The sequence below is a fragment of the Aspergillus brasiliensis genome (assembly GCF_001889945.1).
Source record: "Aspergillus brasiliensis CBS 101740 unplaced genomic scaffold ASPBRscaffold_6, whole genome shotgun sequence".
NCBI classification, from domain to species: Eukaryota; Fungi; Ascomycota; class Eurotiomycetes; order Eurotiales; family Aspergillaceae; genus Aspergillus; species Aspergillus brasiliensis.
Genome location: NW_027137447.1, coordinates 1,919,944 through 1,944,696, shown reverse-complemented (window position 1 = coordinate 1,944,696; position 24,753 = coordinate 1,919,944). Strand labels below are relative to the sequence as shown.

Below are 24,753 nucleotides of genomic sequence, written 5' to 3'. Positions count from 1 at the left end.
CATGCATGGTCTTCCGATGGGGCCAAAACTTGGGGCCGTCGGGACCCCATCATGTTGCCCTTTGCAGAATGGGCCCTAAGTCAAGGTAGGGTCCCTGTATGAGTGTAAATATAACAGATTTTCAGCACACTTTTCATTATAATATTGGGATTTATGATGCCACAATGAGTTTACATGCTTCAACGTGTGTGTGATGACAGAATGAGGAGAAACAACAAGGTGGAACACGTCTATATGAAATGGTCAAACACACAACCAAACAGACACTAAACGCCAGAATCATGCCAGTCATGAAAAACATCGCAGAGATTGTTTAAACATCTGATGAAACCTCCATCTCCATCGGCACCGACGTGACTTTCCGTGTCTTGATGACTTTGTCAGAGTACCGCTCTCCCCGCCCCAGATAGCAGTTCACCTGGCTGGGATGGACAAACTGAAGCACCTCCATCGCAAGGAACATCAGCAGCGCATCAAACACATAGATAAATACCTCATGTTTCATGAGGTAGCCGTCGTATCCCTGCAGGTACTCCACCACACGGACAATGGAACGGACGAAAATGAGAACACTGGAGATGTAAAGCGCGTTCATGTGGCGACGCCAGACATGCGACAGCTCCATAGAGGTACCAGTGGGGGACCTGGCCAGCCGGATTTGGAAGACGAGCGCGGTGATGATGAAGAAGCCGAAGAAGATGATCTGCACAAAGAGACCGCCGATAATAATGTGCTCGCCGGTGGTGGGATCGCTCGAGTTACTGACCATGAGACCAGCGCCTGCTGTTGTTAGAGATGCTGCAATAGATAAGGAGGCAGGATACACACCAGAAGCCTGCATCAGAAAGGAAAGAACATCGCCCGCGACAAAGATCTTGGTTACCCAGTTCAACCTGAACACTGAGTACTGTTCGGCTTGGACCATTCGGATGATGCGACCGAGGGTCATGTAGATGCTGGCCGCGAGGAAGGCGGGAGCGATGAGAATCAGGGAGCTTTGCATGGCATACGAGCCGGTGCTGTAGTCGGGGCTTTCGAGCGATGAGAGCAAACGGCCAACATATCCGATTGTTTCCACTAGAGGCAGCAGTTAGTACCTTAGTACAATGGTCTTGCAGTGTGGTTGGAGAGATGACTGACAAATTCCGCCGATGAAGAAGGGGATCATGAACCACGTTCTCGTCCGGACCAGCTGCAAGAAATGAAGCACAGTACTGATGCCGAACAGAACAACGAAGATGCCTGCTGCCGCAGCAGAGGGGGTGTAGTAGTAAAGAGTGAATTCCATGGCCGGTATGCAACAGGGAGAAGCTGAAGTTGATAGAGTCGCAAAGAGGCAGGGAGCGAGCCCCTGCTTTTATGGAGGGTCACCATCGTTGCCTCCGAAAATTTCAAGTGACCAATATGGCAACGGTCGCGATATACGAGAGTGATAGTCCATCTGTCCCTGAACCTGAGATTGGAGATCCGTGGCTGGTGATCAAATCTCTGCCCTATCTTTAACTCGAGGGACCTCGTTTTCGTTGCGTTGCCCGTATTGGGAAAGGCGGCCTTCGTACTCGCACCCATGCCCGAAAGAGGTAATCCCCAGCCGATCGCTGTGGATCTGGAAACGTTTAAATCTCTACTTTTTAACTTTTCTACTTTAACCGGGGAGGTTCCGTGTTAGAACTTTTTATATTGCGTATGCTGATACTAGTTACCACTCATTAAACTATGAAAGACTATTTAGCTGCCTAAATGGCTTGCTGCGCCCGCTGCTCCTTCTGAGCGAACGAATCCATGGGCTTCAAGTTCGCCTTGGCCGGTCCTTCCACACAAACACCATCGCAGCTGAACCGACTACCGTGCACAGGGCAGTCCCAGCTCTTTTCGGTGTCGTTCCAGTTCAACACCCCCTTCATATGCGGACAGACAGCACTGAACTTATGCGCCTTGCCTTGCTCATCCTTATACACAGCCACGGGGGTCAGCGGGCCCTCCTTGATGACGCCGCCTGAGCCGACTGCCAGATCCTCGATATCCTTGATATCGGACTGCATCCAGCGCTTGTACTGGGTGTTGATCTGGACATCATGCCCCAGCATACTAGGCAGGGATTTGGCGATACTGGACAGCCGATGGGGGTTGTATAGGCTGGCCCATGGGTTGTCAATGCCCGTAATCTCGTCCGCAATAAGTCTGCCAGCAAGGACACCGTGGGTGAGACCATTGCCGCTGTCTCCGGTGACAATGTAGGTATGATTCAGCCCCTGGTTCTTTCCAATGAATGCCATGTAATCTACAGGCTCGAAGATCTGTCCGCTCCATTTATAGTCGACTGCCCCGGCCTTGGTGAAACGTTCACGGACCCAGGTCTCGAGTTCCTCGAAGCGACCACCGGTTTTCTCCTGGCCAACCTTATGGTCGCATCCACCTACCACCAGGTAATCGTCCTTTTCGTCGCACTCGGTGAAACGGACGTACTTGTACGCTTCTGCCTCGTCATAGAGAAGACAGTCTTCAATCGAGCCCTTGGGAACACGAATGGCAATGCAGTATGTGCGCATGAACTCCATCTCGGCAATGACACTCAGCTTCTGAAGAGGAACACATGTCGCCTCGACTATATCCTTGGCCGTGATGGTGTACCCGTCGGTGGTCGTCACTTGCACGAGGCCGCTCTCGCTGGACGACATCATGCGGGTGTGCGCAAAACACTGAAAGTTTGGCTGCTTCTCCAGCCATTCGAGCACCCCAACAAAATACTTGGTCGGGTGGAACGTTGCCTGGTCGGCAAAAACGGCACCGTCCCGCTGGTCGATGCTGCCATCCCAGCCTTTGACAGTGAGTCCTTCATGGTAGGACGCAGGGAGACCAAGCTTCTTGGCCAGTTCGACTTCCTTCTTCAGGCTGGCGACCTCCTTGTCATGGTTAGGGTCACCGCGGGGGTATTGGGAGATTTCGTAGCCCGGAAGAATCCGGTACTCGCACTCGATTCCGAGGGATCTGGAAATCTCTCCGACTCGCTTGAGTGCCCAGGTATGGCTCTCGGCGGCGGCTTTGGCCCCTTGGGTACCATGTTTCTTCTGGATCTCGGTGTATCCATCATCCAAGGCGTTGGACAAATGGCCACTGGTGCGGCCACTTTCTCCGGACAGGACATTGCGGGCCTCGATCATGGTGACTCGCTTTCCGCGATTGACTAGCTCATAGGCGATAGAAATACCCGCAATGCCTGCGCCGACAATGCAGACGTCGGTTTCGACGTTCTCATTCAACGATGGGAACTTGGGATACTTGGAGTACGGCATCGAGTGAACCCAGACGGGGTCCGTCTCGCCCGAGGTGTTCATCCAATGGGTGGGGCTGGACATGGTGGCTAGTTTGCGTGACTTAGGAGGGGAAGCAGAAGTTGAGTATGAAGAGACCGTATACAGGAGTTGGCAATTGAGCCGTTTCAACGAGGTAAGATTAGTAGCACGATGGCAGGCGAAGCCGCGGAAGCTCAGTTTATACAACATGGCAAGTCGTGCAGTAGCAAGACATCCCTTCCATCTCGATGGACAGGATGGGTGCTCCAGTGCGGTTTATGTTCACGATATACCTGGGACATCATGATGACATAACGACAGACCCAAGAATTGAATTGCAAGAGCCAGATAAAGTTGGCTCTGGGGTCGAGACAATGGGGCCAAGACTTGACTCTGCCTGAAACCGGGTCATTGGCAGGTTTCCAGAGGTGATGGTGGTGGAGGATAGCCTAGACCGGTCTGCGTGGAAGTAGCATGCGGGCGTGGAGATAGTGTAGAAGGCCATTGTTTGTGCACAAGACTTAGAGCTCAAGTAGGTGTGCGTGTCCCATTCTTTAGGACACAGTATAGTTACCCTCTGCATAGCTTGGTTAGAGTTTTTGAAAGTTATGTCACTTGACCTACACATAGTGGAAGTCCGATGTATGTAGCCACCCGGTCATAAAGCTTCAGCGGTAGGCAGATGCCGTCGATAGCGGAAAATATATCCCCACGATCTCAACGGACGAATTTCCAACCATCCCCACATTCTTAATTCTTGGAATATTTGATGCAGCTGATAAGCAGCAATCATGACAACCTCAGTGGCGACAGGAATTCACTAATTGGCTAGTGGTAAGACTACGGAATAGGTAGTGATGTACTATCAATAGCAGCAATGACCTCACCATGACTCCCGCCGCAGTGACGCCATCACCACCCACCAACCCTAACGAATGTCCAATACTCTAATCAGCCAACTCCCATTACCAACCACTGACTTCTTCTATTTATCTTCTATTTACATTTTACCTCCTGCGACCCATTGACTCAATTACAATCCTACTATCACCAAAATGCCTCGCAAAGTCTCCTTCTCCGAAACCCAACTCCCCAACTTCGACAAACCCATCCGCCCGCCCTCCATCAGCGTCGACTTTTCCACCACCGCCCCCGAATGCCCCGTCACCGCCGCCCGTCAACCCGCCCGCTATACCAACGACTACATCGAGAAACCGGGGGTTCCACGGGGGAACACCACCACATCCATTGACCGGCCCGATGGGGATGAGAGCTATACCAAGCAATTTGGTGATTTCGTACGTACCATCACCCTAACACCTATACCTACCTACCCACCCACTAACATGATCATCAATGATGATGGAATGAATGTAGACCCCCCTCCAACAACACGTCCTCTTCTGGGACCGCGACCGCGACGGCCAAATCTACCCGTGGGACACATACACGGGATTCCGTGAACTGGGATTCAATATCCTCTTTTCGTTTCTGGCTGTTCTCATCATCAATTTGAATTTCTCCTATCCGACGCGTCTGGCGCATTCGTATCTCCCGGATCCGTGGTTTAGGGTCTATGTGGATGCGATTCATAAAGCTAAGGTGATACCTACCTATACTCTGCTTCGCAGATGTTATAGAAGATAATGGCTAATGGTATAATGGTATAGCACGGCTCCGATAGCAGCACCTATGACCCCGAAGGACGGTTCGTTCCGCAATCATTCGAGAACATGTTCGCCAAGTATGATGGGGATGGTGACGGGGCGTTGACACTTCGGGAGTTGTTTGAGATGATGCATGGGAATCGGTGTGCGGCGGATCCGTTTGGTGTATGTTCTTTCTTTTCCCCTACACTAATAAGTACGGAACGATAGGGGTAGCTGACAGAATGTAGTGGGGAGCAGCCGTCTTCGAATGGGGAACCACATGGCTGCTCATTGAGAAAGATGGCAAGGTGTGGAAGGAAGATGTGAGGGGGGTGTATGATGTATGTTTATATTCCTTTCTAATCAAGGCTAAGGTGACAGTATGTGGCTAATGATACAGGGCTCATTGTTCTGGAAGGTACGCGAGGCGAATCGTTCAGGACGGGGATGGTCGCAGGGGTTTAGACCGGGGGTGTGGGTGAAACGGACGGTGAAGGGATATTTGAGTGCATATTTGGATGGTTGAGCATATTTCATTGCGTTAGACTATTACATATAGAGCGACTTGGTCGCATCATCATGTATAATATAACTGGTCTTGTGTTATTGTCGAGCATAAAATCAACTACAGAACAGATATATAGGCTAATAGCATTCTCGGTGAATGAGCTAATAAGTATACCGAAACCCCGGCAAATCACCAATCACCAACTCTCCCCGATCCACGCGACAATTGCGCAGATACAGCCGAAGGGTCAACAAGCCAACCAACACGATCGCCGCAGCCTGCATCCCAATACATGTATACATCCCCGGCCGGTACTCCGGGGCATCTTGGGTCCGAAAGACCAGGGACCCTACCATGCCGCCGGATGCACCGAGACCGACGAAGATGGCGCTGCAGGCTGCTCGTTTCCATTGGCCGCGGACGTTGTTTGCCTAGAGGAGGTTAGTATTGATAGTACATCATGTTTTGATAGTAAGGTCATACCTGATATGCCATAGCGGCAGGAACATTCGAGTTAGCTCCCATAGTGGTAAGAAAGCACCCGACCAATCTTGGTCCGTTGCCCTTGGTGAATGTCTAAACCTGTCAGCCTACCTATCATTACCCCTATATGGAGAAGAAAGAAACCCACCATCAACGGCAACCCAATCAACGCTAACATCGCATTGAATACAATAATCGGACCGCGCAGCCGATACTTATCCCCAATCCACGAGGTCACAAACATAGTAATCCCCGCAGCCACGTACGGCGGAGCGAACAGACACAACGATGCGCCCATCGAGAACCCCATTCCCTGCCTGTATATCAGCGGCAGGAAATATGCGATGGAGTAGGCAGTGGTGGTAGTGCAGAAGTACACCAGCCCAAACCCCCAGATATTGATATCCAGCGCAGCGACGAGGTATTTCTTCAGATTGAAAGGTTCGAGTTTCACGTCGCCTCGGTCGGCATTGATCTGGTGAGTGATAAAGTCGTATTCGCGGCCCGAGAGGTATCTGCTCTTGCTGGAGCGCATCCGGTCCGGGAAATTGATCAGCACGAAGTAGCTGATTGCGGCCAGGGTGCAGGTGATTAGGCCTTGGATGACGAAGATCCAGCGCCATGCTGTGAGGCCGCCGAGGCCGTTCTATCGAGGAATCATTAGTGGACGATCTGATTGAAGATATAGGGCTTGCGTACCATGAATGTGATGCCATATGATAAAATGCCCGTAAATGCCGATGCTACACACCCGAGCAGGTAGAAGATGGCGAATCGCTTCTGCATCTGATATCGGGTGTACCAGGTGGCAATGAGATAGACAGCGGCGGGGAAGAACCCTGCTTCTAGGGCTCCGACGATGATTCTGATACCAGCGAGTTGAGCCCAGTTATTGACGAATCCGCCGCACATCTAACATATTAGCCTTCCTGCAGTAGAGGCATATGGAGAACATACCATGGTAACACCCCAAATGAAGCAAATGCCCGCAAGAAAGATCTTCGGGCCCAGCTTGCGAATAAACACTGGACCCAGCATCTGTAGACAGATGTAAGGAGGAAAGAACACGACAGCAATGACATTCTATACCTCCATCAGCTTCGCAATGATGCTTTGGTAAAGATACTCACGTATTGATTACCCTTCAGGTGCAATTCCTTCTCCATTCCCGCAACAGCCGCAGTGGATAGATTCCCCCGATCAATCAGCGACACCGTGTGCAGGAACCCCAACATGACAATCAATCGGGCGTCGACCCGACGGATAACCCGTCGCTGCTCCTGTGGAGTCAGCTCGGTATCATCCGTCCGGGCGCTTTCTGCCTCAATGGACAAGCCTTTAGTGGTATCATCGTCGGCCATCATCCGAGGACGTTGGAACTAGTCCGCTGGCTACATTGATGTGAATGGACTTGCTCTTAGGGAGATTCGTTGCTTCTAAAGTATGATCAAGACAATGATGCAAATATGGTATCGATGGCGACATTGCGAGCATTTCTTGAGATCATGTATGCTTTTAACAACGCATGACAAAAGGAGGTATGTTAATGGATGGATTTGCATTTGCGGGGAAAGCTCTAGTCGGAAATCGGCGTTAAGCTGAAGCTACTACATGGGAAGTATAATGTGACTGGCCATGCCCTGCAGACTGGGGATAGTCTCCTGCTGCTAGGTGTAAACGCCGAAAGCCGAAGAACAGCCATGGCGGTTGGCAGGTGGTGAATATTGCATGGCCAAGGCGTCGTTGCACGTCAGCTTCTAGGTTGCCAAGTGGTCAGATTTAGTTTATTCAGCTGCCCTGAACTGCCTGCTAACACTAAGCCGCCTCTTCAGTGGCTCTATGTTCCTCTGCAGTCACATCCCAGCCATCAACCTGTCGGTTCTTCACCTTCTTCCGCTCTTCCCACTTGAAGGCAAAATGAATGCAAACGAACAATACCGCTGCCAAGCACGAAAGACCGAGGTAGAGCTTTGCTCCAATGCGCCAGTGAGGGGCTTCTGACGTTGGGTATGCGGCTATGGGAACGAAGGCATTCAGCAAATACGCGAAGAGGGTACCGGTGGCAAAGAGGACAGTGCGGACTTCTGGCTCCTTCTCCAGATGGGCCGCTGCCCACGCACACAGAAGCATTGTCGAGACTCTAAACAAACATCAGCTAGGTATCACATGCTTGTTGGATAGGGAGGCATACGCTCCGATATAGTCCATATACCACCCAGCCATATACGCGTGCTCATTGCTCGGTTGTATTGTCAGGATAATCAGGGCCACTATGTTGATCACCTAGTAGTTTGTCAGTACTGGACGTGCTTGTTCAGGTGAACTTACCGCATGCAGAAGAAGGAATGGCAGTCTGACGCCAAAATAGTCACTGAATCCGCTGAAGAGGATCTCAGCAACCAGTTGGATTGCTTGACCAGCGATCGGAAGGTAGTCAAGCATGGCCACGGAGCTATACAGCATCAGACCTGGACAATACAGCAATGGGAAATACACATACTACTTCTTTGTTCCGTCAGGGTTCTTCAAAGATTTCAGCCAAAGGTTGAAGTAGTTTGTTGGAGTTGTGCCGGTGCCAATGGCCCAAGCGACTGTGACAGTTAGTTAATGACTATATACAGCGTGAGATGGAGTCGTACTGGCGAACAGCCACAGATGCCAGAACTTGAAACAGCGCAGAAAGCTTTTGACTTGGATGCCAATCTGCGGTTTCCGGCCCACTCGGCGTGTGCGTGCAATAGCAGTCTCTGTGCAGGTTAGCCAGTTCTTTCATACCCCCCCCCCCCCAACCCCCCATCTTTACCTACTAATATGTTGTGGTCTGAGATAGATCTTGGACAGCGGGTTCTGCCTTTCAGGCTGTAGCCGATTAGCGAGGTATCGAACCACAAGGGCAGGGTTCTCACAAAGCCAGGTAGGATGACAAAGGCCACCAAAGCAATGAATATGGTGCATACTCCCTGTTCATACACACGATCAGTCGAGTACCTCACAGTTATAGCAAGGTCACATACGTTTATAATAAATGCCCATCGCCAACCACTTCGCCCCATTACGCCTTCCAGGTTGGTAGACATGGCGCCTTGCATAGCACCAGAAAGCATAGCTCCGACCGGCTGAGCCATGTTATACAGACTCATACGCAAGGCCATCTCATGAGGAAGATACCACTGGCTTGACGGACTCAGTCTCACGCGGCTGTTATCGAGAGTGTTCTATGACGTACCTGATAATGGTAAAGTATCCAGGCCATGTCGCACCTTCGAAGAAACCAATGAGAAACCGCAATCCATATACCTATTCCGTTAGTCGCGTCAACACCTATCAGAAAGCTCGAAGGAAATACCTGCTTAGCAGAAGTCACCGTGGACAAACAGCAGGTAAGGATACCCCACAGCACCTATTCCTGTTAGTCAAACATACAACCTCTCCGCCCGGAAGACTCACCTCACACGCCGGTAGCCATATCGCCGGCCCGACGTGAGATATAATAATACACGATGGGTAAAGCATCACCATGTACCCGATACTGATGGCGTCAGCATTGCTGAGAAGCAGAGGTGATAACTTACTTGAAGAAGGTCGTGAAATAGTTGTATTCGTTCCCTTGAAGATTGAGATCTGTTTCCATACCGGAGACATAGGCATTGCTCTGTCACCGATGAGTATCATCTCCTTTGAGGCCGGTGTGGATACTAACAATGTTCGTTTGGTCAAGGTACTTGAATGCATATCCCAGAAATCCGACGACAAGGAAGAAACAGTCGAGTCGCCATACCTGTTCAGTCAGTTATTACCCTCGTGTTAAATGTTGCGTGGTGAAAATCATACCAAGGCCCTCTCATCCTCTGGCCGTATCTCATTCGACAGCTGCTCGCTCACAGTCGAGACCCTATCAATTGGCCCTTTGGTATTGTCCTCGGGAGTATCCATCCTTTCAATCATTTACTGCCGATGGAGAAACATGAACAAGTCAACAATAGAATTCAGAGCAGACACAGGAAGCACAGAACATCAAGGTCAGGGAGGAAGCACGTTCAAAATGTCTTATCGGCCATCTGCAGGCATGGCATCAATGCGGGATGCGAAGGCGTGCTCTCTAAACCCGCCCCGCTCAACTGGCCTGATGGAGACTGCATTCCACCAAGCAGACTAAGGAAGCTGTTGACGACGTTGAGGTCTAGAAGGCTGTCTCCAAGACCCATGTAGGTGCAGTACTAGGATGCAGTACTAACTTTGTTGCGATCGGCATTGATAACGCCCGACAGCTTGAAGTATCCCGACTACGCCACCAACCGCCAAGATTACGAGATATTAATTAGAACTAATATGAACTTGGTTTCAAGAAAGCTTTAGTCATTGAATTATTATTCTCACAGTAATCTCAAGAAATACCATTCCGACAACTATAACAGTTCTCCTCACCCGAAACAATAAACATAACGACTCCGTAGACTAAGCAAACGCAGCCTTATTCTGCTGCAAAAAGTCCTTCCAACTACTCAAAGTATACCCCGCCTTAGCCACCAAATCCTTGCTCTCGGTGAGACTCCGACCATTGAAATAACCCGGATTCCCGATAAAGAGGTGATTCTCCAGCATTTCCTGACCCATCGGACCGGGCATGAACGACTTGTACGTTTCGGCATCCACCTGAACAAACTGCGACTTCTCTCCCGTCACCTGTTCGAACTCTTCCAGAATGCGCGTCGGAGTGTAGTAATCTTCGGCGACGAGGATCTGCGCACCGAGTGTTTCGGTCCGGTTCTTCAAGGATGCAGCCACATATTTACCTAGATTATTCATCAGTAAACCACCCCTACTAGAGTGGAAATAAAAGAATGACATACCCAAATCAGCCACAATATCAATCAACGGAAACTTCGCCTCCTCGCCAACCGGATAAGCCAGCGTCCACACGCCATTCTCCCCTTTCCGCAGGAGACCAATCACCGTGTAATTGGTCATGAAATATCCCGGCAGGATAAAAGTAGCTGGGACTCCCAGATTGCGAATATACTCCTCAACTTCGGCCTTGTGATCAAAGTGCGGGACATGCTTGAGACGTCCAGCCGTGGTCTCAGTCACATTGAGCAGAGAGGAGAAGATCAAGTGCTGGACGTTCAACTCTTTAGCCACGTCGGCGACGTTCTTCCCGTGGATTAGTTCGGCATCGGAGCCGGCAGCACCCCAGGCGGGTGTGGTCACGAGGAAGACGGAGTGGCTGCCCTCGAGGGCGCTCCGGATGGAGTCTTTGGAGTTCATGTCTGCCTGCAGAGTCTGTCAGAATGTGGGCAGTACATGTGGACAGTATGGGAGTGTTACAGTTCTGATTTCGACGCCCTGTTTGGCCAATTCCTGCGCTTCTGGCTTGCTGGCATCGCGAGTGATACCACGAATCTTGAATTGCTGGGACAGTTCGGCGTCGTTGAGGATGGTGCGGATGACGGATCCGCCTTGCTGGCCGGTGGCACCGAAGACAGTGATGATCTTGGGCATTTTGCTTGAGTAAATGGATGTAGTATTGTAGTGTTAGAGTTGTTGTTCGTTTAGTACTAGGCTGTTGGATTGATTGCAGTGGATGATGTCTGTTGTAGTAGTTATGAGTTTAGCCCGGGGGAGACGTCCCTTATATGTCTATAGGAGCTGCCCTCGATTGACTTTCGCATCTACTAAATCTCTTACACATCTATGCAACTCGTCAGCTTCCACTGTCTATTGAAGTGGATGACACAATACATCGTAAATCGGCACTGTTGGACCCCGAGGTTAGTAAGAAGCATATTGGGTCCTGACTAAAGAAAGTGAGGATCGGGGTTGATCTCAATCCCGAGGGAGATCGCCACCCGACCGTGCACATCAAAACAATTCGATCGCCATTTCTTTTACTCTAACCTACAAAGACGTTGCATGTTTGCATGCCTCTTTGCATAACTATAATGATACTGATTTCATATCTCAAGCTATCTTTCACACTTTGATCTACACAAACAGCATGTGAGAGGCAACCCGGTCGGGAGCCCGCGTCACAACAGAGACTCCCACAGCCACTCCATGCCCGAGCCAAATCCAGCCATCCCCAGTGAATACACATCCGGAGGGAGAGAACCGTGACCCAGTGCAGTCTGGGACAAATCCATCCCCGTCACAGGGTCAGTATCCAAGACCACCCCGGACCCGACGCTATCCTCATCCTTAACCTCCGTCCCCAAAGACGATCCAGGGGATACCCCCATTTTGGCCGCCCTTGTTGACGCTGTCCGCTGCATCAATCGCTTAAGGGGCTTCCGCAGCATGACACTCTGAGGCGAGCCATCTTGCTCCCATTGCCGCTGGATCTCCGTCACCATCTGCCAGGCATGGTCAGTCTCGGCCGTGATGGGGCGGCGACACAACTCGGCGAGGACGAAGGCGACCGTGTGCCATTGCTTATAGGTCTTGCACAGCCACGCCCATTGCGCCGTACTCTCGTTGGTATGCAGCAGAATGGTGAATTTGATGGTCTCGACGGCTGTTCGGAAGGCGTCATCGCAGGCCGCTTGCGGGCATGTCGTATGAGACCCATGGCTGGGAATCTTGTTGTAATGGGCCGAGAGCCAGAGCTTCGACAGGGTCAGCCGGATGATCATGGCGTAGACCCATTGGATGGGGATATCGATGTTCAAATGCTGCAGATACCGGTCTTCTAGACGATTCGCTACGGTGGTCACGAGCGGTTCCTGATCAGTTGTGGATTTCACATCCCTTGCGCTGGTGTTACGCCGATTAGGCCAGTTGAGTTCCGAGATAATGTCGCACTGGACAATGAGGAGGGTGATATCGGTGGCACCAGTCTTCTCCGGTGGCAGCTCGGTCATGGAAGGGATCAGATCTTTCTCGTCGATGTTATGGGGAAGACGAGTGTCAAACATGCCGGGTTGGATTTGGGTGTCGGTGCCTTGCTCTTCGGAACACACCATATCCAAGACACAGATATGCCACCATAAACGACGGCGCATTTCGGTGTCGAAAGGACTAAGCCCGAGGCCCTCACCATCGCGATGCACGCCCTGCCCCTGAGCCACGCGAACCACCACGGCAGCCGCCGCCCAGACGAGTCTCGCATCTCCCCTCCAGCGGAGACAGAGGAGGAATATCACTGCCGCCTGCAAAACGGAGATATTCTGGGATTTGATGAAGTTGGCTCTTACCAGCGCCTGATCCACGGCGTGTTGATAGCGCTGGATAGCCTTCTCGCAATCCATCCCGACCAAGTTCAAGCACTGGTCGGGGGAGATGGTGACGATGGCAGCGAAGCACACGGCGAGAATGAGAGCTTCGCGAGACGGGTCTGGATTGATGTTCTCGGATTCTTCGCGGACCATGATCTCCACCGAAGGGATGTGTAGAACGGCAAGTAGCGGAGCTACATTGTCTTGATAGACTTGCCATAAGCGTTGGATCTGGGCAGGCTGCAGATAAGTGTCCCGTAAGCTGTGATCTCGCCAGTTGCTCCCCAGGCTACTGGCGAATTGCAAGCCGGATGTCTCCGGAGTCTCCAATTCATCCTCAGAGGACGATGCGTCACAGATATCCTGTAGTTCTCGGATCTATAGTAGCGACACCCGTCAGGGTTCTTCTTAAAAGTAGAACGGAATCCACAAGACTAACCTTGTCCCCCAGCACGGCCGAAGCAGCATCACCCACATAGCGACTTTTCCCTTCCTTGACAACGAGTCTACCCTCCCGCTGACCTGGTTCCAGTGGGACAGAGGCCTCTAAAGGATGGGCGAGTGGGGACGAGCTGGAGGCCGATGCAGCCTCAGCATCGGGCGCCAGCGGGGGTTGCTGAGCTTGAGCGCGCAGGAGTTGGACCTCTTGCTCCAGATGTCGCAGCTGGGCCAGTACCTCCGCAATTGGGGGCCGTTTCAGCTGTCGCGGCGCTCGCTTAGGACCCGGAAAGGCACATTGTTCGCCTCCCTTGACGCACCGCGTGCAGGGAAACTTCCGGTCGCATCGCACTTTTCTGCGGTTGCAGGGGATGCAGCTACGGGGATACGTGGCACCGGATGGAGTGGCTTGTGGCTGGCGGGATGAATCATCCATCTTGAGACATCGCCATCCCTTGTGATTCTTTTGAGATGGAGTCTGACGGAATAGTGTAGTTGAAGTTATAGAGATAAGGTTGAGTTGGGTAGGAGAAAGAGATCGGGCGGGCAAAACGACGGAAGGATCACTCGGTCGCGTTTGCAGATCTCACCAACGCCTGGATTCACCCCATCCAACATCCATCACTAGGCTCTCTGCTTATTCCGCACTCCACACCAGTTTTGGATTATTTATTCTGCTAGGTATGAAGCTAGATAAATCATGCAAGTTGTCTCCATCACTCTCCCAGCTTGCTCACCAGGTGACGATTTCACGCTCCCCAACCTCCCCAGATGCGCCATCAGTACGACCCCCCCTTGCGTGCCCTCAGCGGGCGTGCCTAGTTATTATCTAGCAAACCACAGCTAGCTGCGTCATTGAGGCCCTTTTTCGGTATTCCACTTAGTATCTCTGACGCCACGGCAGCTGCTCTGTGAGGAGTGGTTGAAACGTGGCCAGCCGGACTTTGACTTGAATTTTTTCAGCCCCGACCGTGCTGGAAATCCTTGTCTCCCGGTAATGAACCCATCTGGATTCTCACTTGTTGCCAATACTGCTCCTGTCGACTCAATCAACTCTTCGCAGGACTCCGCGAGGCTGTCTCAGATGGCAGCTCAGGCAGCGTCTCCGACGAGCCGACCGATTTGTCGTAGTAGATGTCCGGTACCACCTCTGCTGGCAGCTCGGCGATGAACTCGGCAGGTAGTTCGGCAGGCAACTGGACGATCTCATCGGCGGGCATTTCGATGGGCATTTTCTGAATGTCAGTCCCTGCCGAGGACTGTGACGGTCGTCCGGACGAGAAGGAACCCTTGGTGGATGCCGAGGAGGTCGCGTACAATTCTGGTCGAGGCGCGAAGAGATCGGAACGCAGGACGCGCATCAACTCGTCCGCCTCCTCCGGGGGTGGGAACTGGCCCTCAATGAGATCGCGCGCCTTGATCTTCTTCCCGTATAGCTTCTGGTTGGCGCCGCGGCGTTCGAAGATCATGCTGCCTTCGGTGCTGAAGCCGCCAAAGAAGCCCTGGTTATGGCCGTAGACGAAGATGCCCGCCATTCCCCCGGCACTGACCACCCCGTTGACTTCCCCAAATCTCCCCGATGGGCCCATGGCAAAGGAGGCCGTCTTTCCCAATGACAGACTCCCCAGCTGGGCGAAGGTGCGCACGGCGCTGGTCGTGTTGAGGACGAAGACGAAATTGGTCACCTCCAAGCCCAGCTGTGATCCGACTCCAACTCCCACGGTCAGGATGGCTGACGGAGCAGACCAGTCGCCATCCTCGAGACGGGCGATTAAGATTCCTGAACCCATTCGTACCGAGCCAACAATCCCGAGTTTCGACACGGAGAAAATTGCGAAGCCCTATTCGTAACGAATTAGTCGATTGGTGGTGATGATTGCGACCGGCGTGATGCCACTTGCCTTGGCAGCTCCGAGGATCTTCGGGGGAATGAGACTGTCGCGCCCGTCGGGGTTCAATGGATTCGTAAAGGCATCTAGAATTTGTGCGGCTTTATTACATTCACCTGCAGGAGATGTTGATTAGTCGGCCTCTTCACCCAGTCCGATGCCAGCATGGACGTCGCTGTGTACGGTGGTGAACAAAGGGAAAGCCTACTGCGAAATGAGCCCGGGAAAGGGCTGTGCATTTTCCTGAGCTTTTCGAATGCAGGCATGCTTGCAACAATTCTGTTCACAACAATGATAAAAACCGACAGATGGGTTCCCTCGCGATAAAAGAACAAAACAACGCGGAAACAGAAAAGTTGCGCTCTCTGCAAGTGGGGGAGTTGCTTAATATTGACGGTTTAACTCCGTGTTATCTAAACTAGTGGGGAGGCTTGTGTTGAGGCGCAAGTTAAGTATTAATTCTGCCTTCCAATCAGAAATCCAAACAACCTGATCATCGTCGGGGAGAGGAGGAGCTAAACTCGGCCAGCGCATGAAAGCATTGGATTTGGAGCGCGCAGGATGAGTCCGTGCAAGCAGAGTGGATCCCCGACAGACCTGCTCTGCCGTGTCTGATGCACGCTGACCGTCTCGATTCCGCAACCATTTCGGTGGGAGATCCATTTCCATCATCAATTGCATTATCGACAGTACTACTAGTGTAGTCCTTACTCCGCTTCTTTTGTATAATGCGCTCGTCATCAGTGATCTGAAGGACGGTGTTCATCGGTTCGATCTGCTTGCTTGTTTAGTGCTAGTGAAGTGGATCCTACCGGATATATATCTCTGTCACTTCCAGCTGAAAACCACACTCCGTATCCAAATTATTAGAAAGGAAGGTTCAGTATTAGGCTATTTAGTCTGATGACTATAAATCAGTGTTCCCGTATCAGAATTAGCTATCTATCTCTGTTCATTCCATAAGAGTCAGATTTCTGGAGTAGCTCAGAATTGAAGATTTTACCGTCAGTAGCACCCACGCTAACACCTTATCCTTCACTTGCTAATATTCCCATCCCGCAACCTCATCCTTTGTCCAAACCTCATCAAAATCCACGGAACCGGCACCATCACCAACGCAACAAACGCCAACAGACTATTTCCCCACCCCAGCCCCATAACATCATACATCCTCTGTCCCCCAAGCGGTAAGAATGCCCCCACCAGACTCCTTAACAAATTACTCGCCGCGAGAGCCGATGCCGAATGTACCGGAAATGCATTAACCAGATAGATCTGCACGGGCTGGAAGATGCCCATCATGACGAAGCCGAATACTCCTAGGCCTATCAGAGGTACCACGGGGAATACCCTTGCTTGGAGGGACCAGCCGTACCAGAGGAGGCCGATTGGGGTGAGAAGGCTAGAGGGTATCATGGGCCAGAGCCAGCTTTCTGGGGGTAGGGTTTCGTCGGGTGTGTTTAGTCGGGCCTTCTTTCTTCGCTCGGCGACTTTGTCGGATGCGTAGCCGATGGAGAAGATTCCTGTTCAAGGGTCATTAATATTAACCTCTAACTGGCGTCTTGTTTGGAATACGAGGTGGGAAGCCCGCTACCAGTGGATCAAAAGTTGAGGACTAGGGTGGACCAGTGATGAGAGAGGGTAGAAAGAATAAGGTCCCTCATACCTAATATAGTCCCTATCCCATCTCCCAAGTAAACCGGACCGGACAAGCCAGTGGAAAGATGATACACATCCTGAAAAATGTACGACAGGGTGGTAAAAACCAGATATTGGTATCCATACACCACAGCCACGTCGAACGCAAGCGTCATGATAACCGGCGAAGTCAGGAGCATCTTCAACGGACGCACAAGGGCATCGAAAAACACCTGACGTCGTGACATGGCTGAACCTGACCGTGGTCTGATATCATGGTTTCCCGTCTCACTCCGTAGGCGTCGTGCTTTTCGTTCCAGCAGTATGGGGGGATATGTCTCACGGAGGATAATAAATGACAATATCGTTAGAACGGCCATCTAGATCCAACCCCGGGGGTTAGTCTGTCATCAGCCCTGGGGCTATACACTCTTACCGGAATAGTGATAACCCAGAAGATCCATCTCCAACCAACATCTTCACTGAGATATCCCCCAGCGATAGGGGCGAAAACCTGCCCGTCATCGGAACCAGCGTCAGTCACATATTAAACACAATGTTCTATAAGGGATAGAGGATGCTCCTACCGGGGCCACTAGCGATCCCAGCCCCCAAATCGCCATCGCAGTCCCCATTTTCTCCGGAGCCATAAGATCCCCAATCGACCCCCCTCCCAGAGCCAGCGGCGTCACTCCAGCACAGCCAGAGATTAACCGAAAGGCGAGGAACATTCCCACATTGGTACTCAGAGCGCATCCAATCGTCGCACCGAGGAAGAGCACGTTGGACACGTGATAAACTATGCTACGCCCGTAGATCTCTGACATGGGGGCGGCGAGAAGCGGGCCTAATGCGAATCCGATGACATAGATTGATACTACGAATGATTCCAGCTCCGCGTTGTTGGAGCCGAGAGACTTCATAACGTCGGGAACTGCTGGGGCTAGCATTGACGAGCCTAGAGATCTGAAGCGGTAGCGTTAGCTACCGAAGAGATGATCGGAGGATAAGCATGATGCGATGGGGACCGAGGTGGCGTGTCAGCAGCACATATAAAGGAATGTACTTACGTGACAAAAGTGAGGAGAGATATCACAACGATATGGCACCATCGATACCAGGGACTCCAGTTCCTGGGGTTTGCGGGATCAGCATCACCATCCCAATCGACCTCTGTTGGGTTTGCCGCCGTAATATCGATTGCCACAGACTTCGGAGACGGGGAGGGGGGCCGTGCCGCAGGGTCGGCTGAATCGCACTGCGCCATTTCTCTTTGGGGTAGGTTGAGAATGAGCGTTTGGGCTGGGCAAATAGGCGTGCAACTGGTCGTACACCGAGGAGCTACGCGTGTTTAATATCTTCCTGGGATGACTCTGGCGGATTGTTGAGAAACCTCGCACACGGTAGCCACCATTGTGACTAGTAGCTTGGGAGTATGAGAAGTACTCACGCTGTATTATGACTGCCTGCGAATGCCCTACAGGGATTAAGTCTTTCCAAGCCCACTAGTCAACTAGTTGCTGCCTTGTCCCTTTGTTATAGATCCATGAACCCCTTGTCTCGCCCGCCGGAAGACCTACGGTATGTAGGCCCTCCACCGGACATGATTGATCGCTCGTTAGCGTAACTGGATTAGGGTCTAAAGTGACACGATCGTTACAAGGCTAGAACCCTGGCCTAAATATATTGAGGCTCACGGGGTACTCAATACGCAATCACGGCAGTTTCACTCTGATTGGTGCATTACACTCACTAATTTATAGTTGGGTTACATTGCATTAGTGGGGGAGATAGGGACTTGCCCATCCATCGGGGAGGAGATACAGCCGTAACAGGTCGGGGAATGAGTACGACGGTGTCAGACTGGAGCTGGGAAATCGGCTTAGGTATATTCAGGAAAGTTTTAGTTCAGATTAAGCTTCAATGTGTGATCTGGCATGGAAAGATGTTATGTATCTGCTTGTCGTTATGATAATAAATCAGATCGCACGCGGTTTGAAATGCTACCTGAAAATCGAAAGAAAAAACCCATCAAAAGTCTCCTAAGGATAATATAATAGCCCAGCAGGGCTACGTGGCGTGGTCGAGCCAATGAAAAACTGAAGGGACGTTGATCATGTTTTGTCCGTGGAAATGTGAATTTGCAGTATAATTTGACTAGATACCCAACCTAGGGAACATGGTATGAATTGTGCAGTACGGTGTATTCTACTGGCCTGGTATCGCCTGTAGCATCAACACCAGTCATGATCATATCTCCTCGTCCACGATGCGAACAACCGAAGTCAAACAGCTCGCAAAGAAAAACAAAACAGCAGCGAGGATATAAGGTAATCCCATCCAGAAGCCGTCTTGGTGCACCCCGCGTCGAAACGCAGCCGCCAGAATAGGCCCTGAGGCCATGGAGCCGATACTCTGTGCTAAACCAATGGCCGTGTTCAAAACACCAACCTGCGATGGCAGCACCAGAGCCGTAGCCAAGCTTCTCAGCGCTGAATAAAAACCCCAACCGAATGCAAGTAGACAGACTCCGAAAACAAACAGCGGTGGCTGGCTTGCGATGGCCATCAGCGCCATCCCTAAGGTTAGGATCCATGCGCTCCACTGCACGATCCGAAGGTCGGTGAGAACTGGGGAGAATGACAGGTGTCTGCGCAACCAATCTGATATTTTCGGCAATAGAACCAGAAGGGTGAGGAGGTTGATGAGTCCTTTGACCGTGATGAGGTAGCTGGCACCCGCAATGCTCCAGGAGAAACGTCTGGAAGCATATTGAATGATCAACTGTAATGCCTGACGACCGATACTGGATAGAAGGAAGGAGCATACGATGCAAATGAGGTTGACGCTCCTTGCATTAATGGTGATGCCCCTGGCCTGATTCCACTGCTTATGTAGCGTGCTAAAGAGACGACCTGGGGAATATTGGGTAGGGGCAGAATCATCAGTATGGTGTTGATCGTCTTCACCGTCCTCTCCTTCCTGGTCAAATGTTTTCCGAGGATTTGTCTCAGGCAAAAGTGTCGTCCCAAGGAGACCCAATGACTGGGCTGCTACACCAAGCAGCGAAGGAACCCATGGGCTCCAGGACATCAAGAAGGCACTGAGGGGGGTGGCCAAAATCTCTCCGAGTAGCATTGCGGCAGCCAAGAGAAAAAAGACGTGAGCACTAGTTGTCCGTTAGCAAGTCGATAGAAGCGCAGTGTACTGGTGGTTGCAAACCGTTTGCTAACAGGCACCACATCAGTAATCATAGCGTAGGCCATGGCCGTGGATAGCTGAGGGCCCCCGCCCACAAGCTGAAAGATCGGAGTCACCCAGACAGTCCGTAGCGGGAGAACAGCACTGCACCAGCATACCACCCGGATAGCCAGCTCCTCCATCAACAGGCCGGTAAGACTGAGCAAGAGGACAGGTTTCCGCCCAACTCGGTCAGCGAGAAAGCCATAGGGCAGGGCCAACAGGATCCCTGGTAGCTGGTCAAACATGTCTTTCCACCCGTTTACCAGGGCTAGTTCCGCTTGCACCTCTGGCGACTTGCATCCCGCGCCCGCATCTAGGGTATGACTGTCGGCGCCGAACCGGCGACATATTATGGACTCGAAAATGGCGATCTGAGGGGCGTAAGAGAGATAATTGCCGAAATCAGCCGCCACCACTGAGGCAAAGATGAGTGGCAGGAGGAAACGCTGGGAGACTGCTCTTAGGCTGCGAACTCTGCCGGTGGGCTGGTCACGATCAGAGGGGCCATCCGGCGGTAATAGTGGCTCACGCTCTGTAGGCGACTCGGATGATGGTTGAGGAGCCATGAGTGGGAGTATGGGGTTGAGGAGGATGTCAAATTGTGATGGTTGACTGGCGATTCTTGCTCCGTGGTCTCAGGGGGTAGTGGAGGGCAGAGATGACATAGCCCTTATTAGTAGAAAACTGGAAAGTCCACCAGAGGCGAGACTGTAGCTGTCCGTACTTTGGTCACTGGCAGCTAGGTAGCCTTATAGGACCGGGGAGTCGGGGTATCTCCAGGACGCCCTGACTGGCCGATGCACAGGGCCCGGCCGAACATGATACCTAACACATGCCGTTACTACTAGTGATTCAATTGGGAAGGCCAGTCAGCGAGTTAGGGACCGTTCCTGACAAGGCTCTGGAACGCAGTGGATCCTGGGCTTGGATTTCACCGATATATAGCCGATGCCTGCTGTCACTGATCCTGTGAATTTGCAATACAACTGGTATTGGAAAATGACAGGAACTCACACTATGATTTCTTTCTTCCACTTGAGAATAATAAGACAGCATGTTGTGGCGAGCTGGCTACAGTGTCCCCCTCGCCGGAACAGGGTCAACCGGGGAGAACGCCTCATATCCCCGACGGCTGTGCAGGGATGGTGATGCAGGGAACCCCGGCAGGCAGCAATCAAAATCTCACCCACGCCGGTGCTCAATTTACATGGTGGAAGAACTCATCCACGTCCAAGAAAGTCCAGAAATACATTGCAGCCTGGTGAGCGACTGTGGCAAAGGACAGTTACTCACGTGGAGTTAATTCCATACCCAACTCTCCCTACCGAAATACCTGCCTGTTCTTGCATAAATGATTTCAGCGCTATTAGGTAGCCTCAGGAAATGAACACCTAGCTTCCAGGCCTCATGACGATCAAACTAAGGCGCCGAATACACTCTCCCCGAGGAACAAAATACAACTTCTCGTGAAACATAATCATCATTAATCTATTCTATGTACAAATCCTCATTCATAACGACATCAAGCATTACTGGTCTTTTCCATATCACGAGCCGGCGACGCAGCCAGCTTACTCCTCTGACGGATCCAAGGACCGAAAATCATAAACGCCACAGGCATGGGAATCATGATGGCCGCAATACACCCCAGCAGAGTACCTGCCCACTGCACACCCAGATTGACCATCATCTGGCGCGAGAACAACGGGAAGACGCAGCCTACTGCCGATCGGAGGATAGTGTTCGCTGCAATGGTGGATGCGGCCCTGCTTCAGTTAGCACCATGCCATGTCTTGCTGGACAAGAATGTACTCACAAAGTGGGATAGCAGTCAACAATATAGTTGAAGCATTGCAGGAAGATGCACAGAATGCCAAATCCAATCAAGATGCCAGCTGCTGTGGGAGCCATCCAGTGAATCTTATTAGTGTATCCGGTCCACCCGAACCTGATTTAGTTAGCATCGTCAACCAAACGTTCACAGAGTGAGACTACCTACCAAAACATGCCAATGGCAAACGCAACCGCGCCAACAATCGCAGCCGGAAGACGCCATTCAGGGATAGGCTTGCCCCCATTCGCCGCCAGCTTGCGCTTATACGAACCCTGCAGACAGAGGATGAAGACACCTCCAACCAACTCTCCCAGAATCAGACCGATAAAGGCAAGTCCACCCACGCCCGGGCTCATGCCATACACATCATCGAAGACGACCGGGTACGCACCCAGAAGAGCATAGATCAGGCCGTACACGAAAGAGATGTACAGTGAGATGAGAAGCAGGATGGGTTCCGTGATAAGCATGGACAACGGACGAGTGAAGTTATTCCGCACCAGTTCCTTGATATCGACCTCAACCTCGTCCTGCTTAGCGTGAATGCCCCAGTTACGCGTCTGTCGACGGAGGACAGCGGCCTTGCGGACCAAAATCACAGGAGCGTACGACTCGTCGAGGAAGAGGAACACCAGCACAAAGGCCAGGAAGACCATGAACGATGAGATATACATGGTCCAGCGCCATCCCAGCGGGCTCGTGGCGATGAACCCGCCCACGAACGGCGCAGCGAACGGGCCGATAAACACCGCCATGCAGAAGATCGACATGACGACTCCGCGGTGCGCTGCGCTGAATAGATCGGCGAAGACGGCGGGCACAAGCGAGACGGGACTGGCGGCGAAGAGACCAGCGAAGAAGCGACTGATCATGATGGTCTGGATATCTTTGCCGGTGGCAGAGGCGATGGTGAAGATGCCGCATCCGAAGAGTCCAATCGACAACGGCCAGCGTCGTCCGATGAGTTCAGAGGCCGGGGCCCAGATAGTCGGTCCGGCAGCGAATCCGAGAACGTATAAAGTGACTCCGAGGGTGCTGACTTCTCGTCCGACGTGGAATTCCTCGCTGACGGCACTGACGGCGGCAGAGAAGACGGCGCTGGTGAAGGCTGTGGCGAAGGTACAGTAGCAGAGGATCGTGACTAAGACAGTCCTACACGCAATGAGTGATGAATTCTTCATATCGGTAAGACGTAATCCGACTCCAACTCACCTCCGCATGATAGTCCAGTTCCAAGGATGGAGAGGATCATCGGCACCATCAAACTCGACGACATACTTCTCCGGGTCAGGAAGCAAAGGCGGATACTCCTTCCCAGCACCCATAGGCAGCCATTCCTGGCGGGGTTCGGGACCTCTCGTAGACCCTACCGTAGCCCGTTGCTGCAACCGATATGTATTGATGCGAGCAAGCTCGAGAGAATCGGGATGTTCGGGATGTTCATCGGAATAACTCTCACTATCGGAGGTATGAATCGGAGAGGCTTCTTTGGCGTATTCGGTTACGTGCTCCATGGCTTGCCGATAGAGATGGGCACTGCGCCAATTGAAACAACAACAACACACTCGTTTCTCACACTCATCCTCGGAAGAGACATGGCAACGACCAGATATAAGTATCAGTGACTAAAGAGCCCCAGTCTACTAGCTCGCCAGCAAGCCAGCAAGAAAAAAAAAGCCCACTTCACTAGTATGGGCCCCATTCCCATACTACTCCGTCAAGAGAAAACACACTATCAGGGTTTTCATACCAGTTCCACGAGCTTCTGGCCATGGCACCACGTCCATCCATCCCGAGCCCGAGACACACACCAACAATGCCTTGTCCTCCCCCGATCCATCTTTTTCCGCGCGCCGTTACGGATACTCTGATACACTAGCCACAACTCCGTTCCTGATGCATTGTAGCCAATCATGGCTCTTCTCCTGGATCATTGCCCCGAAAGTTGACAGCGGATACTCTCGGCGTTGTGGCTCATGCGACGGCTAGCCGCTCGGTACTGTGGCTGCGGCCGATACCAACCGAGGGTATCCGAGGGTAGGCGTTGGGCAGACAAAATTTTCTGGTATACCAGGGGAAAATGATATGTTGATAAGGGATTAAAGTGGGTTCAAGGAGTGAATCTAGGTGAATTTGATGTCACTACCTTACGCGTGAGGGTTGACGGATAAGTCTTCATTGGCTGGGAGAATTGCATGGATTCTATGTGGCTGTCAAAGCGTCAATGGAATCGGTTGTGTCGGCTCAGGGCAGTTGCTGATTGCTCGGTGGTTATCTAATTTTGTTCATTGATAAACATAATGTAGATGTGTAGTTATCGGGAATAGCATAGCTATGTCCTAAGCCTTTGTTGTGCCCTTTATCTGCTGTCCTCCCCGGTCTACACCTCACGTTGGTATCATATCTCTTACATTGTGAGCCTGCTCCGATGAATAGGCACCTGGACTCATACCATATCATCATAATGTTGCTTAGTCATTGCTATTTTCAGGTTCTGCCGATTTTATCAAGACTATAAATTCCCGGGCATCCATTTTCCACTTCGACATATACGTCAGCAGTGTTTC

General features: G+C 51.7%; 11 protein-coding genes across 11 annotated transcripts; 1 reads left to right on the top strand and 10 right to left on the bottom strand.

The window, feature by feature from the left end:
• Positions 1-120: 120 nt before the first annotated feature.
• ASPBRDRAFT_207464 (RTA1 domain-containing protein) lies at positions 121-1,419 on the bottom strand. Its single transcript, XM_067621804.1, has 3 exons — positions 1,141-1,419; positions 829-1,077; positions 121-780 (listed from the first exon to the last, which is right to left on the bottom strand). The coding sequence occupies exons 1-3, from the start codon at positions 1,286-1,288 to the stop codon at positions 314-316; spliced, it is 864 nt and encodes a 287-aa protein (XP_067479476.1). The 5' UTR covers positions 1,289-1,419; the 3' UTR covers positions 121-313.
• Positions 1,420-1,665: 246 nt separating this feature from the next.
• ASPBRDRAFT_43625 (FAD-dependent oxidoreductase) lies at positions 1,666-3,665 on the bottom strand. The gene has a single exon (XM_067625035.1). The coding sequence runs from the start codon at positions 3,354-3,356 to the stop codon at positions 1,737-1,739; it is 1,620 nt and encodes a 539-aa protein (XP_067479475.1). The 5' UTR covers positions 3,357-3,665; the 3' UTR covers positions 1,666-1,736.
• Positions 3,666-4,348: 683 nt separating this feature from the next.
• ASPBRDRAFT_55446 (caleosin family protein) lies at positions 4,349-5,468 on the top strand (the record flags this gene model as incomplete). Its single annotated transcript, XM_067627389.1, has 5 exons — positions 4,349-4,591; positions 4,671-4,895; positions 4,964-5,125; positions 5,191-5,283; positions 5,343-5,468. The coding sequence occupies 5 exons, from the start codon at positions 4,349-4,351 to the stop codon at positions 5,466-5,468; spliced, it is 849 nt and encodes a 282-aa protein (XP_067479474.1).
• A 143-nt stretch (positions 5,469-5,611) lies between these two features.
• Positions 5,612-7,294, bottom strand: ASPBRDRAFT_178430 (uncharacterized protein; the record flags this gene model as incomplete). The annotated part of the gene is made up of 6 exons (XM_067619879.1): positions 5,612-5,881; positions 5,934-6,026; positions 6,082-6,579; positions 6,633-6,845; positions 6,891-7,016; positions 7,064-7,294. 6 exons carry the CDS (start codon positions 7,292-7,294, stop codon positions 5,612-5,614), a joined length of 1,431 nt encoding a protein of 476 aa, XP_067479473.1.
• Positions 7,295-7,705: 411 nt separating this feature from the next.
• On the bottom strand, positions 7,706-10,026 carry ASPBRDRAFT_207460 (uncharacterized protein). The gene is made up of 14 exons (XM_067621803.1): positions 9,765-10,026; positions 9,634-9,711; positions 9,506-9,585; positions 9,381-9,462; positions 9,280-9,333; positions 9,160-9,230; positions 8,948-9,107; positions 8,840-8,893; positions 8,741-8,792; positions 8,573-8,680; positions 8,434-8,524; positions 8,262-8,385; positions 8,125-8,216; positions 7,706-8,073 (listed from the first exon to the last, which is right to left on the bottom strand). Exons 1-14 carry the CDS (start codon positions 9,876-9,878, stop codon positions 7,749-7,751), a joined length of 1,485 nt encoding a protein of 494 aa, XP_067479472.1. The 5' UTR covers positions 9,879-10,026; the 3' UTR covers positions 7,706-7,748.
• Positions 10,027-10,288: 262 nt separating this feature from the next.
• On the bottom strand, positions 10,289-11,588 carry ASPBRDRAFT_65868 (NmrA/HSCARG family protein). The gene is made up of 3 exons (XM_067628605.1): positions 11,259-11,588; positions 10,784-11,204; positions 10,289-10,726 (listed from the first exon to the last, which is right to left on the bottom strand). Exons 1-3 carry the CDS (start codon positions 11,430-11,432, stop codon positions 10,389-10,391), a joined length of 933 nt encoding a protein of 310 aa, XP_067479471.1. The 5' UTR covers positions 11,433-11,588; the 3' UTR covers positions 10,289-10,388.
• A 371-nt stretch (positions 11,589-11,959) lies between these two features.
• On the bottom strand, positions 11,960-14,018 carry ASPBRDRAFT_30554 (uncharacterized protein; the record flags this gene model as incomplete). The annotated part of the gene is made up of 2 exons (XM_067622791.1): positions 11,960-13,522; positions 13,584-14,018. The coding sequence occupies 2 exons, from the start codon at positions 14,016-14,018 to the stop codon at positions 11,960-11,962; spliced, it is 1,998 nt and encodes a 665-aa protein (XP_067479470.1).
• Positions 14,019-14,169: 151 nt separating this feature from the next.
• On the bottom strand, positions 14,170-15,850 carry ASPBRDRAFT_43617 (uncharacterized protein). The gene is made up of 3 exons (XM_067625034.1): positions 15,680-15,850; positions 15,484-15,587; positions 14,170-15,423 (listed from the first exon to the last, which is right to left on the bottom strand). Exons 1-3 carry the CDS (start codon positions 15,735-15,737, stop codon positions 14,632-14,634), a joined length of 954 nt encoding a protein of 317 aa, XP_067479469.1. The 5' UTR covers positions 15,738-15,850; the 3' UTR covers positions 14,170-14,631.
• A 494-nt stretch (positions 15,851-16,344) lies between these two features.
• On the bottom strand, positions 16,345-18,734 carry ASPBRDRAFT_43615 (MFS transporter). Its single transcript, XM_067625032.1, has 6 exons — positions 18,560-18,734; positions 18,180-18,482; positions 17,697-18,075; positions 17,546-17,623; positions 17,138-17,489; positions 16,345-16,994 (listed from the first exon to the last, which is right to left on the bottom strand). Exons 2-6 carry the CDS (start codon positions 18,374-18,376, stop codon positions 16,507-16,509), a joined length of 1,494 nt encoding a protein of 497 aa, XP_067479468.1. The 5' UTR covers positions 18,377-18,482; positions 18,560-18,734; the 3' UTR covers positions 16,345-16,506.
• Positions 18,735-19,015: 281 nt separating this feature from the next.
• ASPBRDRAFT_75463 (uncharacterized protein) lies at positions 19,016-21,378 on the bottom strand. The gene is made up of 3 exons (XM_067629282.1): positions 21,367-21,378; positions 20,332-21,313; positions 19,016-20,278 (listed from the first exon to the last, which is right to left on the bottom strand). Exons 2-3 carry the CDS (start codon positions 20,916-20,918, stop codon positions 19,360-19,362), a joined length of 1,506 nt encoding a protein of 501 aa, XP_067479467.1. The 5' UTR covers positions 20,919-21,313; positions 21,367-21,378; the 3' UTR covers positions 19,016-19,359.
• On the bottom strand, positions 21,222-23,511 carry ASPBRDRAFT_55438 (MFS transporter; the record flags this gene model as incomplete). Its single annotated transcript, XM_067627388.1, has 5 exons — positions 21,222-21,253; positions 21,928-22,118; positions 22,169-22,300; positions 22,352-23,338; positions 23,399-23,511. 5 exons carry the CDS (start codon positions 23,509-23,511, stop codon positions 21,222-21,224), a joined length of 1,455 nt encoding a protein of 484 aa, XP_067479466.1.
• Between the last annotated feature and the right edge of the window lie 1,242 nt (positions 23,512-24,753).